This window comes from Hetaerina americana, unplaced genomic scaffold, assembly GCF_022747635.1.
Source record: "Hetaerina americana unplaced genomic scaffold, ioHetAmer1.1.p SCAF_2, whole genome shotgun sequence".
In the NCBI taxonomy this organism is placed as follows: Eukaryota; Metazoa; Arthropoda; class Insecta; order Odonata; family Calopterygidae; genus Hetaerina; species Hetaerina americana.
In genome coordinates, this window is record NW_027286763.1 from 71,296,044 (window position 1) to 71,315,057 (window position 19,014).

Sequence of the window (19,014 nt, forward strand, 5' to 3'; positions counted from 1 at the left end):
ACGATGGTTATACAAATGTGCTAAAATAAATAAGATACATTTTAATAAAAAATTAAATTTGAGATGATATTAATTATTTTTTAATTATATATAATTAACTTATTTTTGTATTTAATTTTGATACATAAAATTGAGGAAATTTAATAACTCAGCAACACAGTCGGAGGATGGAGCTATCCTTTTTGGCCAATAGGTGGTGTTTGAAGTAGCGATCACGGTCGAATATGTCTTGAGATTAGATTCGAGTTGAACAGAATAGCCTGTGAGCTGGAGGACACGGTCCATAAATGATACATTATTATTCATAGCGGTAGTGTCGTCTGTGTTGGCGAAATTAAGAATAACATTGACGACAACCTGCTTGACTACACATAGTAGGTTTTGCACTTTAAATATAACTATTCTAAGAATAATTGACTTTTATCAATGCCTTTTTCTGGATTTTGCGGTGAAATGGAAATGACATATAACTAAGAACTTAGTTTCTCGTTATAATATTTAATTTTGTGTGGTTAACCGTAATTTATCGTGCTGATTCAGGAGGTTATGATTAAAAATTCGAGTGCCTTTTGCATTTCAATCGCAAACCTCATAATAGTGTGGACAAATAAGTGTGAGTGACGAGATAGAAACAATGATAAGTATTCCATTCGTCTCTAGGTAAATATATCCAAAGACTAATGCGAAACGGTGCATTATTGCTTAAATAATAGCAATGAGGATGTTATGAGGCATTCATGTGGGGAATCACGACAGATGAAAGCAATTGACTCGTGACCGGTGGTGCATTCTGCAATCAGTGCTGAATTGTACCTCAAACAAAATGCGAGTGGTTGCACTAATAAGTGGGGGGAAAGACAGTTGTTACAACATGATGCAGTGTGCTGCGGCAGGGCATGATGTAGTGGCACTTGCTAACTTGTGTCCGGAAAATAAAGGTAGAGTAATATATTTTTACCTTGTGAACTGATGAAAGCCTATTTTAATTTATTCTCATTGCATAACTGAAATATTATCATATAGATATGAAAATCGTTGTTTTTTCGATTGAAACCCAGAGCTCTCAGCAAAACCTGAATGCGATTACCTTTCGTGTGCGCGTGCATTATATATGATATGTTCACTTTCTCTCCCTTAGCAGATGAACTAGACAGTTATATGTATCAGACTGTAGGTCATCATGGCATTGATATGTTTGCTGAAGCTGTTGATTTGCCTCTTTTTCGAAGAATAACTCAAGGTTTGGCTGTTCATCAGGGATGTATATACACGCCTACACTGGAAGATGAAGTTGAGGATTTATATCATCTGTTAAAGCAAGTGAAGGTAAGTCAAATTAACTCTGCCCCTTTTGCCTAAAGACAGCTTTGCTCAGAAGGGGATGACAGTATTAGATCAACCGTCCATAGTATTTTGTTTAACAAGTATTGTTACGATCCTCACGGCACAAACCTTATAAACAGCATCACTCCTTTTTAATTGGTATTATTTTTAACAGATGCTGAGTTGCCCAGTGCAGTCCTCAGTCATTGTATTCCTTTAATTATATAACCAAAACAAAATGAATTATTGTGTTAGATAATTCCTATGCTGTGTGCAGTGAGTTTTCCTAAAGCTTAATGTAACTTAACGTAATTATTTTAATTGTACAGTAGTTTTACCTAGTTCCATTAACATTCTCGAGCCAATTTTCAAGATAAAATTAACAAGAAGTGCTTGCTCTGTAATGTAGCATAAGCCATAACCCTATAACATTTTCATCCCTTTTCTTTACTAATTGAAAAAGTGTTTCTTTTAGCTTTTTGGTCTATTATATCCAAGTTTGGTGTATGGTTTTCCTTCAATTAATGTAGTGTGGGAGGGTAAATTGAATGTACATAGTTCATAAGTTCCATATGTTCCATAGTTCCATTGTTCATAAGTTCCACTTCATATTCCAATAATACCTCTAGTGCTAAAAGTAATATATATATTTCCCCAGGGACCAATATAACAGATATAAGGAATGAAACACAAAACAATTGGCAATAGTTGTAATTATTCACATGTATAGGTGAAATTAGCACTTCAAGCCAGCATAGGAATTTGAATGCTTGGGCCCTCTGCATGGTATTTAATTTCTTTTAAACCTCTCTGTCTGCAGCATCGCAGAAAATAATCGACTTATTTTAAAATATTTGTTCATAAATTTTCAAAAAAATTAACTATATGTTAAATTGCTTATTCTATTTAGTAAAAATTTTATGTATGTAATATTTCATTTTTTCACTTCCTTATTCACCTTTAAGTTTGAAACCTCCATTCTTTAAGTTCAGTTTTGTGTGATATAATTTGAAACAATCCTCTAAACATAGGCCTGCATTGCAGTCGGGGCACCAGTACACTGTATACCTCCCTTTACCCCATGCGGAGCAACTTGACTTCTTCTTTGAGGCTTGGTCAGGGGTATCTTTCCAACAAAGTGTCCCTTGACCAAACTTCCTCACTTGAACTTGCACTCTCAGATACAATGCTCACTTCACTTTCTATGTCCAAATCTGCTACTAAATTCTCTATTTCATCTTCACTCAAAAAAAAGCTTATCCCTCTTGGAATCCATTGAGTGATATACACTAAGCTTTTTTACTTCTCTTTTTCAAGAAAGCAATCTAACAACTGAGACTAGACGGTGGTGAGACCGTTTGCCCTCTCAACTGTTCTGACGAAACAAAAAACAAGAATGATGCATGAATGGTTCCTGAGAAATTTTATAGGGTGATCATATCAAGCAAAAAAGACAGGACCTGAGGACAAAGCCTAAATGCAAAAAACTTGCTTACCTCATAAGGACGGACTTCCTAGATTTATCTTCCTTATAGGGTGCCTTTTCATGTAGTCAAAACATAAAGATTAGGAAGACCTAAGATGCCAAGGGCAACCATAGATATTTAAAAAATTTGATGGCGTTGCAGAAAAAAGTTGGAACCGACAGAGCGGAGAAGTATGTATGGCATATGTCAATCCGCAAATGAGGCCTGCTGACTGCAACGTATCACGCCATGCCCAGAGAACCATGCTTAGGGGTTCAGTTAAATTTGTGACTGTGTTATGTATGAAAATGTATTGGGTGGGAATGCTAGAAAATTAATTCGGCAATAGAAATTAACCTCAAAATTACTGTTCGTCATGAATCAATTAGCATATGAGAGTTGTTTCTAAAGGTTTAATGGCTGTTTTGTTCATAAAGAGGTGTTGGCTACTCATTTGGAACAGTCAGGAATGACTCAATTTGTTAAAAAGGTAGCAAATAAAAGGTGAAAGAACTGACATTTTCAAAATGGTCTGGAATTTAATGTTCAAATGAAGATTATGGGCATTAGGATTTCCAGTGATAATGAGTCTCATTTTAATGGTGAGATCATTTTGTGCTGGCACATACTAGTTGCTAGTTCGACCATGAGACACCTCGATTTTCAGGAGTTATTGCTGAAAAAGCAGCCGAGTTACCAAAATGGCAGATCCTGCAAGATACAACTTGTGCTTTTTGTTCATGAAATTCTTATTTCGAGAGAGAGTAATGTTCCAGTGTACGTGATTTTTCTAGATTTTTAGAAAGCTTTCGATATATTATCTCATAGTAAACTACTCACAAAGCTAGAAGTACCTTTATGGCATTGATAAAAATATCCTGGGTTAGGTTAAAAACTTAATAGTCTTAATGGTCGGGTGCCAAGAGTAGTAATAGATGGAGTTAGCTCAAATGCAGTAGAAGTTTCTTCAGGTGTTCCCCTGGGAATTGTTATTAGACCTCTCTTATTCCTACTTTACGTTAATTACTCCGTAATCAATTTTGAAAAAGAGCGATTCCCTCCCAAATGCATAATGCATCAGGAACACTGAAACGGAATATGTAGACTCGGACTAACTAAATACTTAGGTATTACCCTCACTCACGACCTATCCTGGGTGAAACACGTATAGAGAATATTTGGACAAGCTAACAAAAGTAAGATTTTTTGGAAGAGTGTTGGGGAAATATGATGACAAGGTGGAAGAGAAATGTTATCTTACGCTGGTTAGGCCACATTTAGAATATGCTGCCAGTATATGGGATACTCCTAAAGTTGGAGGGATTGCCAAATTGGATCGCATGCAGCATAGAGGAGCTAGATATGTAAAATATTGTCATAATAAACTTATTAGTATATCCAATATATTAAAGGAGCTAGGCTGGGAATCACTCATGGAGCGAAGGTTAAATTACAGATTGAATCTCTTGCATAAATTGAAAGGATGTCTTTTAGCAATGATGTTGAAAATGTATTATTACCCCTATTATACTACGGTAGGCAAGATATCAATAAAATTAGAGAAATTAAGTGTTGGACTAATAGATTCAAGATGCCATTTTTTCCATGAACGATAAGGGATCAGAATAACATTTTCTAACCACGGTAGGGGTAAAAATATTCTGGTCAAGATTAGTCTGGTGTGTAATCACCCCTTGCCACACACTCTAGCAGTGGGGTGGAGAGTACTAAAAAATACAAAATAGCATCATGTGTGTAGACCCTTGCATTAATCTAAACTATAGTAAATCCATCTTAAGTTATACCTTTTGCATGAAAACTGATGAAGAGTTATCACCATAAAAATACTTAAATGGATTTTTAAAAAAATCAGGAGAAAAACCAGGATAAAAGGTATCAAGTTCATCAGGAAAATGTCTGGAATGGGAATCAGGGAAAGAAGTAGCCACTATAATAAAGAGTATTAAATTCATCCCACTAAGTATGACATACTGCATGGGTCGTAAACTTTCACATGTCAATTCATGATATCTGGTCAGAGACGTCATATGAAAGGAGTAAAAATTGCAATTTAGGGGAAGGTTTGAGACATACATGTAATCTAGCCATGCACCTGTCACTGAGATTGATTTGGGCAAAAACAGTGTAGGAAGCTGCCCATCGCATGCAGTGAATTGCGTAGGCACTTAGTGGGGATAAGGAAACCATCCTCCATACCTTCCCTACCTCTGTACTCTTTTCTTTGATTTGACATGGTCTCACCTCCAAGAAAGTATTACCTCTCTTATTATCTGAGGCAGATGAGGCCCACCTGCTCAATAGCCAACTGTGTGTGGGCCAGGTCATTGTGAATAGATTGTATCAAAGTATGTATTCATCAATTTCATTGGAGGTTATTTTGATTTAAACAAGTTATTTTGAATATATAATCAGATTCTGGCTCATAAAACCTTATCTTGACACCATTTGAGGCTGAAGTCAATCGAGTGAAAAATTTGGTCAAACTCTCTTTTTGGGGGCAAACGTGCTACAAATTGTATAATCTTATCAAGAGCAGATGAAATGGTTCACTCATTGCATTTACTGTGTAGCTCCTAAGCAGTGAAAATAAAAGTTACATTCAAACCTTGATGCCAGGAGTAAAGTAATGTTAAAAGGTGGTGTTTGTGGCTTCTGCCAGCTGCTGTGCTTGAAACATGGGTTTTTCTTTCTTTACATCTATTTGGTGGATTTTAGCAGATGCAAAAACTGAAGTGAAAGTGTTCAAGATGCAGCAGATCCTGCTATGATGCAAAATCTCCATTTAATAATGCAGGAATGCATTTTCAGGATGAAGTTGATATTGATGCAGTGGCGGTTGGGGCAATACTCTCTGACTACCAGCGTGTCCGAGTGGAAAATGTGTGAGTTTAAAGTAGCATTACTTGATAATATAGACACCTAAAGAAAGTTTAAAATGTGTAAAATGTTTTTTTTTTCTGAATAAAGAACAGGTAGCGACAATTTTCATCCTGGAGATAATGTCATACTTCAAAACCTGGTTGTACAATTAAAGTTAACTAGTGGAAAATTGTTACTATCTGTTCTTTATTATGTTCAAATTCCCTACACCATATGCCTGAAACTACTCAATTTGTTTTTTTTTTCTGGTTTAAATCTGCACATTTAAGATCAGTTCCTATGAATTTACAGTGAAAATATTGTATGAATAGATTCTTTATCCAGAAGAGAGGTGTAATAATAGTTTTTCATCAATTTGTTTGTGTCATGTTCATGTAACTCATTATCGATTCCCTCAATTTTTTCAGTCCCCAAAACACTTCTTCTCACATGAAAATAATTTTGTCTCTTATCTTTCAAGTATATATCAGCGGAAGATTGATATGATAGGACTGTTAGAGATGAACTGGAAAGAAATAAGGAATTGTTAAAGTGACAGTAACAAAATAATATGCAGAGAAAGAAATGAGGGTCAGCAAAGGGTAGCATTAATATCGATAAAATTTTAGGAAGATGTGTGGAACAGTGCCTTAAGTGATGGATTGTCATTATTAGGGATAAAAGCACTCCTAGAAAATTTGGTTATTTGTAAGTTTTACAGAATTTCATGTTGCCTCACTAAAAAGATCATACTTAATTAAGGCTGATGGATGGTCATTGGGAAGAAGACATAAAAAGTAATTGCAAGCAACTTCAGTAAATGATTGTGGGTTGATTCATAGTTGAACTCGAGGGTACACTTTGTAGTGATAGAGAATCTGAATCCAAGTGTAGGTAAAGGGAGAGATGAGAGTGAGGTAGAGGGGCTATGGTTATAGAAATGAGGGTCAGCAAAGGGTAGCATTAATATCGATAAAATTTTAGGAAGATGTGTGGAACAGTGCCTTAAGTGATGGATTGTCATTATTAGGGATAAAAGCACTCCTAGAAAATTTGGTTATTTGTAAGTTTTACAGAATTTCATGTTGCCTCACTAAAAAGATCATACTTAATTAAGGCTGATGGATGGTCATTGGGAAGAAGACATAAAAAGTAATTGCAAGCAACTTCAGTAAATGATTGTGGGTTGATTCATAGTTGAACTCGAGGGTACACTTTGTAGTGATAGAGAATCTGAATCCAAGTGTAGGTAAAGGGAGAGATGAGAGTGAGGTAGAGGGGCTATGGTTATAGAAATGAGGGTCAGCAAAGGGTAGCATTAATATCGATAAAATTTTAGGAAGATGTGTGGAACAGTGCCTTAAGTGATGGATTGTCATTATTAGGGATAAAAGCACTCCTAGAAAATTTGGTTATTTGTAAGTTTTACAGAATTTCATGTTGCCTCACTAAAAAGATCATACTTAATTAAGGCTGATGGATGGTCATTGGGAAGAAGACATAAAAAGTAATTGCAAGCAACTTCAGTAAATGATTGTGGGTTGATTCATAGTTGAACTCGAGGGTACACTTTGTAGTGATAGAGAATCTGAATCCAAGTGTAGGTAAAGGGAGAGATGAGAGTGAGGTAGAGGGGCTATGGTTAAAGGAAAAGGAATAAATGTGGAGAGAAAACAGTTTTTTTGGTGGAAAGACAGCTCTGTTCTAACTAAAACCTGATGTAAACGTAAAGTTAGGTACATTTGGAAAATACTGGGAGTTAATGAGAGACGTATAATTTAGGTCATGCTATGGCTGGGAACAGTTTTAGTTTCATAATACATGCTCTCCAGGGCTTTATTAGAGGTCATACTTAAGTGCTCATGAATTGTAACATTAAATTCAAGTGGGTTAAAAAGGGAAGATGGATGAAAAAATGAAAGTCTTAAGCTGTCACTGGGATAAAAAGGTAAAAAAACAGGCTGCAATTCATAAAATCCTGAATGAGGAACAGGAGCTAGATGAAGGGGGGGAAAAGTAGAAATTTCTTAAAATATGGATAGCGAAAGCAACAACAAAACAATATAAATGGTAAATAAAAAAGTATTAGGAAACCATTGGTTTAATAATAGGTGGCCAGTAAAGGGATGGTATAAGTAAATAGGAGAACATATGCTTAGAACTGGGAAGAAAAAAGTACAGAAAGCTGAGTAATAAACTAAGGGGAGTAAGTAAAATGCAAAAGAAATATGATTGAAAGGAAAGTGTAAGGATACAGAGAGAGGGTAAAATTGGTGAACTGTACACAGGATCAATAATAAAAACTCAAAATGATTTCAAATAAATAGTTTCCCAGGTATATTTTTTATTAAATGTTTCTGTTGTGCAGTATTTATTCCTCATTTCATGGTTTTTGGGACATTTAGGAACACTTTTCCTGGATTTTTTAATTGTTTTTTTGTGCATTTTGACAAAGAAAAGATTTTGCTTTCAATGATTGGTTCAATGTTTTCCTCCAAATTTGTACGATATCACATAAACAAGCCTCATATATACAAGCCAAGCATACATTATATCAGATTTGCAAACACTGTCATACCTCTCATTTTCTTTCGTAATACTGGTAAAAGTTAGTTCATAAAATTTCATGACATGGACTCCATTATTCCAAAATTCCCAGAGCTACAATAAAGCATTAGGTAAAACCTTTCTAGAGCCATTATCAGTAACTCGACTAGAAAGGACATTCGATTATGGCTAATGATATTGAAAATGTACAAAAAAAAATCCATGGTCACAATCCAGGTCCACTTAGTTGTCAGCACAACACAAGGTTTAATAACCAAAGGGTACTAGTTTTTTAAGGCCTGTGCCATTTGATATAGCAGTCTTTTTTTAAAGGCTGAAAAATGATTTTTACTGGGAAATGAGGATCAATGGCAATGGTTTGCTCTCTGTTTGAGAGGTAGGATTGATTGTTTAATCAGCATGATAAAAATTCTCTTGAAGTAATTTTATCCTTCAATAATATTGACCTCATTAACCAATGAATATTTCATTATTTCTTGATGCAAAGCTTGTCATTTTAATTCCTCTTGTTGCCAATCGGGACTGCTTAGTTCAGCACCCACTAGCATTTCTCAATGGGCAATGCTGAATGGTTGTTTGCACAATGTTAAAATAGAATAGCCATGTGAGCACAATTTCATATAAAGGTCCTTCAGTCAATGTTTACCCTCTGATGTCATCCAGGCACTTAGTGTTCATGTTTCTATCGTTTTAAAATTGGCAGAAGAGATAAGTTAAAATATCGTCTGTCATCTTACCAAATGTGAAGTGATGACTGGTATGCATGTCTTATTCTTTATTTAAATTTAAGAGCTTTATCCAAGTATTGTTATGCAATGGGAATAATTTTCACGTGTGTGTGCTAACCTTTACAATAGCAAAAATGATGCATTTACAAGTATTGCATAAATTTATTCATTTAGTTGTAATAGGTTAGGCCTTGTTGTTCTCTCATACTTGTGGCGGAGAGACCAAACCGAGCTACTGCAAGAGATGATTGACTGTAAAGTGGATGCAATTATCATCAAAGTGGCTTCCCTTGGCCTGGATCCTAGTTTGCATTTAGGAAAGACACTTGGACAAATGCAACCCCACCTGCTCAAAATGGTGAACTCATTTTTAAAATTTAATATTTTAAGATATATTTTTATATGACAGGCATTCATGTAAATTTATCCTCCTCATGAATATCCTAGACTTCTTTCCTAATAGTAAAGTTATTTTGTGATGTAAAATTTTATTGATAATGATAAGTTAACTCATCAGCCACTCCTGACTAGGGCTGGATTATGGGATGAATAAGTAAGGCAGTTGCCCGGGGTTACTCCAGGTTTAATCCTTATACATTTTTGCCTCTCTGGCACTTTCTCTCTTCTCTATCTCCCTTCCCTCTATCATCTTCCACCTAGTACGCTTTAGCTTGGGTCTTTTTTTTTCCTCTAGTTTCAAACTTCTTGGCTCTTTTTCCAACATATTCTGCTGCACATGTCTAAACAATCTTATTGAATTCTTCTTTCGTTGTACCTTCTACCAATGCCTGCTCCTTTGATGCAGGCATGCCACACATGTATGCTTACAGTAAACAGGTGCTTAAAATCCTTGGGGAAAAAATGGTAATCCAGCATCAATTCATTAAAGTTTTTCACATTTATCTTTGTTAATGAATATTATTATGATCTCAATGGAATACTTTGGTATTTTTCTATTTATTTAGGTGTATGATAATCTGGTGATTTAAATAATGTAATCGCAACTAATACAAAATGAGTGTAACAGCACCAGTAATGTATGATGTGGCTTTTCGCAGTAACACATCTAGGTTTCAATTTATGGTCTTGAAAAGTACCCACAACAATTCTATTATTTTAATCTAGGGAAAGGTAGCTGACAAAGAAGGGGAAAATGGAAGAGTAGTGCTTTAATGGCTTTCAAGATGGTTGATGTGACACTGCTGTTTTCTCTGTCATTGTTTGTTTCATAATGCTACTTCATTGATTTCTATTTCTTTCCAATATCTTTGTAATTGAAATTTTAGGTAATAAATTGTAACTGATAGCTCATTATTCATTATAGCAAAGCCATATGCATGGATTATTACATTTTGTCAGTATAATTTATCCTGATTAGGTGTGATTCCTGAATGTACATTTCAGAATTGAGAAAGAAATTATATTGAGTATCCAGGAATATGAAGTTATATTTGCAAATCAACTAATATCTAAAATATCTGTAACTTACATAATCCTCTAATTTATAATATAAATAAGGCTTTCTTGAACCAATGGTGTTATGTATAACAAATATTATTTTTGATGTCACAGTCTAAAAATACTTCTGAATACTCACCTGGATCTCGTTTGTAAACTGTTAGGTCCCACAAAAGTGAAACAGAATGCACTATGTTTTTAATGCCTGTTACTTTAATGATGTCATCATCAATAAAGAGAAATAATATAACATTAACCGATTGTCATCGTGTATAAACAATACATTGGTTCTATCATAATCACAAAATTAAGTCGCCTTAAAATTAAGTGCACTGCACATTTAAAATTAACAACTAATATAATCATTTAATCAATAAAGAAGTAAGTCCTTATTAATAGTAGAAAATGTGAAATTCACAGCAATAGCAAATATTGAATTTATTTATTTAATGGGAATAACCCTTTACTTTGAATGAATAAGTTATATTTTAATTTAGGGAAGAAAAGTGTAAAACAAGTGTTTTCAAATATCCTGTTTACTCCTCACGCAATACATCAACTTTTAAAATTATGTCTAAATGAGATGAGGAGCTCATATGGATAATGGATGTTTATTACAATATGAAAGGTGCATAATTTTTTCCTTGTGTTTTGAAGGGATTTTAGTTTAATTGCAATGAATATTTTAAAAGTGTATTAGTATTTAGCTTATGGTTCTATCTACACATATGTAATTTCTTATTTTAAGCAAAAAATGAATGATCTAAATATTTTAGATCGTAATATATCTGAGTGAAAGTATTTATAGGTTCAAACACTTGCAAGATTAAATTATCATACCTATGATATCAGCTGCATGTTTAACCCTTGCCATCCATGAATTATCATTTGCCAACAGTTCTATTTTCAGTCGTGCTTCAAGTGATTAAAGGCATAAAACATGTTGAAGAATTTAGTCCCTAAGATTAATGGAAATTCAATATCAGCAACTTTCATAACAGTTTTCCATTGCATTTTAAAAATGCCTTTCAATTGACAGCTCTGCTAAACTTAAAGTAAGATTTGCATGTTCAAGTAGAGCATGGAGATATTAAAACTTTTGTAAATCGCTTTAACAATTTTTTTTCGATCATGAAATCTATTTTTTAAGTTGTCCATTAATGCTGCATTGTAATGCTGTAATGGATTTGGTTTCTTAATTGATGTGCATTTTATATTGCAATGCCTGAAACTACCCATAAGTGCTATCCACAATGTTCTCACTTTTTAGGCTTTGAATAATGTATTATTAATTAATTAAGTTCTTTTGTTTAATTGTTGTGAGGTTTCCATTTTTATGTCAATCCATGCATATGATTGAGCCACTTAGCAATTTGTTCTGCGTTGGCTTTTACAATTTATGACAAATAGTTCATCATTGCATGAGCGTCTATGGTGCCATTGTAGATGGTGAGATGGTGGGTTTCTTTTACAGAAAGAAAAATACGGGTTAAATGTCTGTGGCGAAGGAGGAGAGTACGAGACGTTTACTCTTGATTGTCCATTGTTTAAGAAGTCCATTGTCATGTAAGTGTGGGATTTTAGCCTCTCTCCTTGAAAATTTTGTGTTCCTGATGCATTTTCTTTTAGTTTATAAATTATTAACTACATTTAATTGTGTTGTAAGGTTCTATTTTTTTATAATTTGAGTTTACTTTGATTTTAAAAATTAATTTTGACTTGGAGGCTGAAATTCAAGATTAATTCATATTTAAAAAGCCGAAATGTCTCCAAATTTTAATGTGTGTTGAAATTATTCATATTCACTGTTCATGGTGTTTATTTAATCAATAATTCTACTGTAAATGCAAAAATTTTGTGATCCTAAGTTTGGTGCTCATTTTCTATAAAATGTCCGAGCTGAATTCAATGTAATAACTTTTTCCTTATAGCTTGTTTCAGTCATGAGTTAAATTGTTACAAGTATGCTTTTTTTCAATGTTATTCAACTCATATTATCAGAATGAGAAATAACAATGAGCCTAAATTTTGAGCTCTGATAAGCAGCACCAAAATTGGAGTTGCACTACATTTATGAATACAGGTCCTTAGATGGCTTACATATTAGAACACAATGTTCCTCTGTCCATTGCCATTGTTCTTTTAATTCTTCAAGGTTATATCTTTATTTATCTATTTGGTGGATTATCACAATTTGAGGAATGAAAGTAGAGAAAGGGGGATTCCTTACCTACCTGGGCAGCTGTATAACTTTGAATGTACCATGTTTGACCAACATCAAGTGAAGAGTAGCTCAGGGTAAGAAAGCCTTCAAGGAAAAGATGCAGCTACTGTGTTCAAAGAACTGAAATTTACAAAGAAGGAAACTGTGCTTTTAAACGTATGAAGCATGGCACTCTTACGGATCAGAGATATAGAACATTGAACAAATGGATCAGCAGTGAACAGAAGCCTTTGAAACTTGGCACTGGAGAAGAATGCTGAAGGTTAATTGGACAGATAAAGTGAAGAATGAGTAAGTACGTAGAAGTAAGTAGAAGAGGAATGAAAATATGGAGAACTCTGTAGCCAAGAATAACTTGATGGATTGGACAGATCTTAAGGAACAATGGGTTAGTTAGAAACATAAATATGAGATGGAGTTGGGGAGAAAGATCTCATGAAGAAGACTAAGAAACAAGTATATCAGGCAAATTAAGGACTCAAAAAAGAGAAGTTATCAGGAGGTGAGGAAACTAACACTGGATAGAGTAGAATAGAGGGTTGCCTTAAATCAAACTAGGATTGGAATTACTGATTATCTTTATTTATTTTGAAGTTGTTGGTTTTGTGGAATAGATTTATTTCTAATGATACAAGAAATAAACTGGCTAATACAGGTTGGAAATATGTGTGACATCATTGGGTTTCAGGTTGTAGTCTTATCACTACAGTTCTAGTGTTATATTGTGTATAAGTAGAGTTATATTGTTCTTTGAAATTATAGTGATAGTGTGTGCTTTCACTTACACTGACAAGGACCCTTGCACTTTAAGGTGGGTAGGGAGGATTTTGAAGGGTGTCGTTTTCTTAATACCTACAGTCTTATTTCTACCTTGCATGCTTAAATTGTGCATTCATCATGAAGGTGCCTCCCATGCTGATAGGTAAGGATGGCAATAAGTACACTTAGTTTCTATAAGATGGGAGCTAAGAAATGCAACTATAACTACCCAGTTTATAAAACTATGTCTCAGGGTTTAGGCATTAAAGTTTATAAAATAAATTATACAGATTTGGAAAACATAAAGGATGAAGCATCCATTCAGCTCAAGAAGCTGTGCCTGAATGTGTGATGTCCAAGAATCAATTTGCCATTGGATTAATTCAACTTACTTCACATAAATTTTAAATCAATAAAATATTTCCAACCATCAATAACCTAAAGCAGAAAACTGGAAAAATGATGTCTAACTTTCTGATTGTGTCAATTCCAAACTTTGAGACACCCACTTTTTAATAGCTTCAAGAAATTACAAAAGAAGTCATGGAAATATTGATGAACTTTTGCTGTTTCTTGGCCCACATTATCAAGAACAATTCATTAACTTGAAGGGTGACAAAATATTTTGTACTGAGGCGTGTTGTTGTCACATACATTCATTAAGTATTAGGACTGGTTTGCTGTAGCTGTATCGGAGTGGTGGATGAGAGTCTGACCAGTTGGCTCAGTACAGGGGTCCCCCACCACTCAGGCACACTTAATTTCAGTCACCTCCGGGCATGCATTGAGACAGGAGGTGGATTTTTGTGACGTGTGATTGTTTGTGGTGTTGTCGCGCAAGCATGGAGCGCACCGTCGAGCTAAGCTACGCTGTGAAGTTTTGCGTTAAACTAAGGAAATCCACATCAGAGACCCTTGAACTGATTAAACAGGCTTTTGGTGATGATGCCTTAAGCTACACAAGAGTTTTTGAGTGGCCCACAATGTTTAAGGAAGGCCGGTAGTTTGTCGAAGATGAGCACCGTGTCGGATGCCCGATGACTGCTCAAACCGATGCTCAGGTGGCCAAAGTGAAAAACGCTTTGGACTCTGACAGCCATTTAACCATAGCCCTTATCAATGAGGAAACCAGTCTTTCGGTCGGAACCGTCCACACCATTGTAACAGAGGATTTTGCAATGAGGAAAGTGTGTGCGAAGCTGGTGCAGAAAGTCTTGAGCAAGGAACAAAAACTGTCGTGGGTGGAAATTTAGCGAGAAATTTTGGACCACATCCAGGAAGATGAAGATTTTCTCGACAAAGTTATTGCCTCAAAGGACAGCTCAAAAGGAGCTCAAAGGATAGCGGTTTGACACTATCGAGGCGGTTCAAGTGGCGACAACAAAGGCTCTCAACAGTATTCTGGAAACTGACTTCCAGCGGGCTTTTGACAAGTGGCAGATGCGCTGAACTAAGTGTATCGATGCAGGAGGAATGTATTTTCAAGATTATTAAGTGATTGTAATGATAACTTTTATAAATTTTGATTTTTGGAACCAGTCCCGATACTTATTTAATGGACCCTGTATCATAAATTATATATTGCAATTAATTCTTACTGATGTGAGGATAAAAAAGAAACTTAACACTTCCACTAGTTTCTTTTTTACCCTCATAATGAAGGAATTCCACTAAGTTAAACCTGAAACTGTTATGTTTCTTACTGATGTGTTGCAGTGTAATTGCGATCAGTATTGTGGACATTTCAAGTCATTTGTTTGGTAAGGTGCTTTCAAGACCCCATCTGATGCTGAAAAACTAGGAAATATTTCGTGCATTGGAAGTAAAGATGATTTTTTCAAAGAATTCTAACTCTGCTTTGTTAGTTAATAGATAGGTATAATGTACTACATTTTGAATTAGGCTCCAGGAAGTTATTAAATCCTCCCATTTAATTCGGCAATAGTTATTGATCTAGCCCTGTATCACAAAATAATAGGCCTCGATAGAAAGAAATCCACCAATAGCATGGGAAAAGGTTTAGATTATGTTCTGGCTAGAATAAAGAAATCTAATTGGTCCTCCTAATGTAACTAATCTCAAATGTTTAACCAGAGTAGATCTTTTTTCTCATGCTAAACAATGTTTTAACCTTTTGCAGTCCATTGTCAAGGTCTAACTGACAGTGCATAGCCTTGTATCAGGTCCAATTTCAAGTGACATTCAACATGTTTGAATCGTCTACCACCTACTGGGTTTTTGTATGCTATTGCCCTTCATTTGAGTTTTTTTTAGAGTTCCTTGCCCTTAGTTTAGTAAAGCATAATTTCCTATTATTACTATTTTTTTTCAGGTGAAAAATTTAAAAGATAGACAAGCACTTACCACCTTGTGAAGTAATTAATTATAGGTGTAAACCCTACAAATGGCTTAATTAAATCAAATTAATGATCAGACTGCCAAAATTAGTAAAAGAAATTCGATTCAGGCAGGAAAGGTTTGGTACTCCTCAGAAAAAATCCTGATTATTTGGCAAAAGATGTTCAACCAAATGTTGAGTTAGTTTGGTTGCCAACAATTCATTTCAAGCTTAATACAAGAGAGCATATTTGGTCTTGGGTTAAACCAAAAGTTGCTCAAATTAGCTGGGTAATGTGGCTGAGAAGGGCATAAGTCAAAATATGTGTAATTTTCTTAGGGAAACCTTGTATTTGAATACTGAGGGGTTTTTGGAGAAATATACCCAAATAACTATCATTATGTATTAGGAAAATCACCTGACTGGAAACATATCTGAAATGAAGCCGATGATGAACTTAGATTGAAACTGCTCTGATTCTCAGAGTGAATTTGAATTGTCATGAAGTGGAGTTCTGCCTGATTCTTATTAATGGTATGTATCATGGTAAATGATTTAATACATATAACAAGTTAGATCAAGATAAATTTTTCATTAAGGGACAAAAAGAACTTACAAATATTTTAAAGGCATTTTCAAACCTGCCTTTGGAGGTCTGAAGCCCTCGTGTGTAAAGCTGATGGGAAGTGGTGAAACAAATATTTTTCCATTTAACGTCCAGTGAGCTAACCTGTGACAAAAGCATTCGATAGAAATTGTTTTTATTTTTAAATGTACCATTTCTGTACAATGTATTCCTTACATCCATGAATTACTGTCATTCACATATTTATGGTTAGGACAAGTGATTCAGGTATTTTGTAAGCTGCATACTGTCCTTAAAAATCTAAGCGCACATTAGACAAATACCTTCTAATGTTTCATGAAGGCGATGCTACTAATTGAGGAAATTAAGATAGAAAAATTAAAAGAAATACCTATGGTATTTTTGACATCAGATTGTGGCTCAGTGGAAGTGCAAATTCTCTTTGCGAGCCTTATGTCCCAATTATATGCATGCTCTGTTCTGGCTCAAATTTGAAATAAATAGAAGTGACTTGTATGAGTTTAAAATTACCTATTAGTATTGTAGCACTAGACTCATGATGAAGCCAACAGTGTCATATACTTATATTTCCAACTGGGAAAAGTTGTTTCACAAATTTAACAGCTTTATAACAAATAATGATTTAACTTAGAAAGTATTAAAAAAATTATCTTAGGTTGCGCCAAATTTAATCCTGGCAGTGATCAAAGAACCAATGTTCAATGAATTAATTCTTCTTTTGAGAATTTCCGTCATGTAGGTGAGTTGATGGATAACTGTTACGCCCCCAGTCCTGGAGGCAAAAAAGTTGTCGATCAACTCACCTACGTGACGGAAATTCCCGAAAGAAGAATGAAATCATCAAACAGATGTCGCGGAAGCCTTAGGATTAACCAATGTTCAAATAATAATCTCCAAAATGTTCTTGTTGCTTCTTGGGGGTTAAAAAAAAAATATTTATTTCACCCCAACAACATCATATGAATAATGTTTAAAGATATCAATCTTGTATTCATTAAGATCTTATCATAATTAACTAAACCTTAAGTTTTTGTTTCAGTGAAAGAGATGAACCTGGCATTTTCTTGATAGTTAGAATCAAACTCAGGGTCCCATAATTTCTGTGTTTATGGTGTGATATCTAATTACCTTATGAAGTATGCACCTATAGAAATCTACTGATTTGCTTTTTGAGGGTTGTACCTTCTATATGAACAATTATTTATTGATCTATTTTCCAGCATTTTAATTTGCCACAATTCCATATCTATGTTTTAATTTTTTTTTAATTTAAGCTTTAATGATTTTGCGCATATGGTACACTTTAACTAATGTCATTTTTCACTTGGCAGTAGGTGGGCAGTTCCATTCATATTGATAAGCTCTATAATTTAAGATAAAATTACATGCATACTGGGTGCAGCGGTTATCTCCGAAAAAATTTAAATTTGAATTTCCCACCATATTGTAGTTCCAATGGAGGTCGTAATTGGCGTTCTTGAAACCAATAAGCATCTAGTAAACAGTCATTCCCTAAAATGGCCGAGATGTTACGTACAAGTGCGGAGTACAATCGAAGAGCCGCTATAATTTAGTGCTCGCTAAGGGAAATAGTTCTATTCTTGGGGAACCCCAGATCAACTGTTTACGATATTATGGCTAAGTATAATGTTTCGGAGAAGTTTGGGGAAGGTTTCAGTAACACGCTGAGGAAACGCATGTCACAAACTGTAGCAGTCGTCAAGAAGGCTCAGGTGGTGAATTCAGAGGACCCGGGGCTGAGGAAATTAGCATCAGAATTGAATTTTAGCGAGCAAACATTGTGCCTGATAACCTGTTATTGTGTTCTATAAAAAAATGAAGCTTTGGGGAAAATCAGATTGTTTTCTGATGAAAATATTTTCACCATTAATGTGATGATCAACTGCAGAAATGATTGCTGGCTCGCCCACAACCCCGAGGACGTCCTGATTTTTGCTCAACATTTCTGGCTAGTGTTCATGTCCTAGGTGTTGTCCAGTGAGGGTGATATCATGCCCCCACATTTCTTTGTAAAGGGACGAACTATCATAAAAGAAGTCTATCTGCAAATTTGAAAGAATATTGTGAAACCATGGATGGGAACTGGCCTTGGGGAGACAATATCTTTCAACAGGACGGTGCAACAGCTCATACGAGCCATTCAGTCCAAAACTGGCTCTCAGAGAACATTGACATGTCCTGGTCAAAGGAGTTCTGGCCCCGAATAGCCCAGGCTTGAACCCCCTTGACTATTATGTTTGCAGCATAGTCAAAAGAGTTACCAATAAGACAAGGCACCCTAATGTTGCATCTCTTAGCACCGCTATCATAGCAGCTTTTGCGAATATGGACAGTGCTGTTTTAAAGAGTGTGCGCGATCGATTCAGGATGAGATGGAGACAGTCATTGCAGCTGAAGGGGATTACATTGAATGATGTTACTCTTGATAGATACCACTACTTGTATGTAGAAGGATTTTCATTTGTATTTTTTTAATGCATTTGCTTTTGAACAAAAGTTAAATTTGTCCGGATTTGACCTCCGTACCCTGTATATGCTATGGGCTGTGCGAGGTGAAATGGAAGGATAGTGGAGATTACTGGAGGAATAGTTACAGAGTGATATATAGCAAAGGGGAAGAGAGCTTGTGATGGTTGGCAGTA

At 35.0% G+C, this 19,014-nt stretch overlaps 1 protein-coding gene across 2 annotated transcripts in view; it reads left to right on the top strand.

Moving 5' to 3' along the window:
* The first annotated feature begins 249 nt into the window (after nucleotides 1–249).
* LOC139687904 (uncharacterized) overlaps nucleotides 250–19,014 on the top strand; it is a 50,606-nt gene continuing 31,841 nt past the window's right edge. Inside the window, exons 1-6 of one of the 2 annotated variants that reach the window (XM_071585237.1) lie at nucleotides 250–374; nucleotides 661–938; nucleotides 1,142–1,326; nucleotides 5,619–5,692; nucleotides 9,140–9,323; nucleotides 11,898–11,989. In XM_071585237.1, the coding sequence (XP_071441338.1) occupies nucleotides 824–938; nucleotides 1,142–1,326; nucleotides 5,619–5,692; nucleotides 9,140–9,323; nucleotides 11,898–11,989 (650 nt within the window). In that variant the 5' untranslated portion in view covers nucleotides 250–374; nucleotides 661–823. The remainder of the gene's footprint in view (nucleotides 375–660; nucleotides 939–1,141; nucleotides 1,327–5,618; nucleotides 5,693–9,139; nucleotides 9,324–11,897; nucleotides 11,990–19,014) is intronic. The other variant, XM_071585238.1, reaches the window with a different exon arrangement.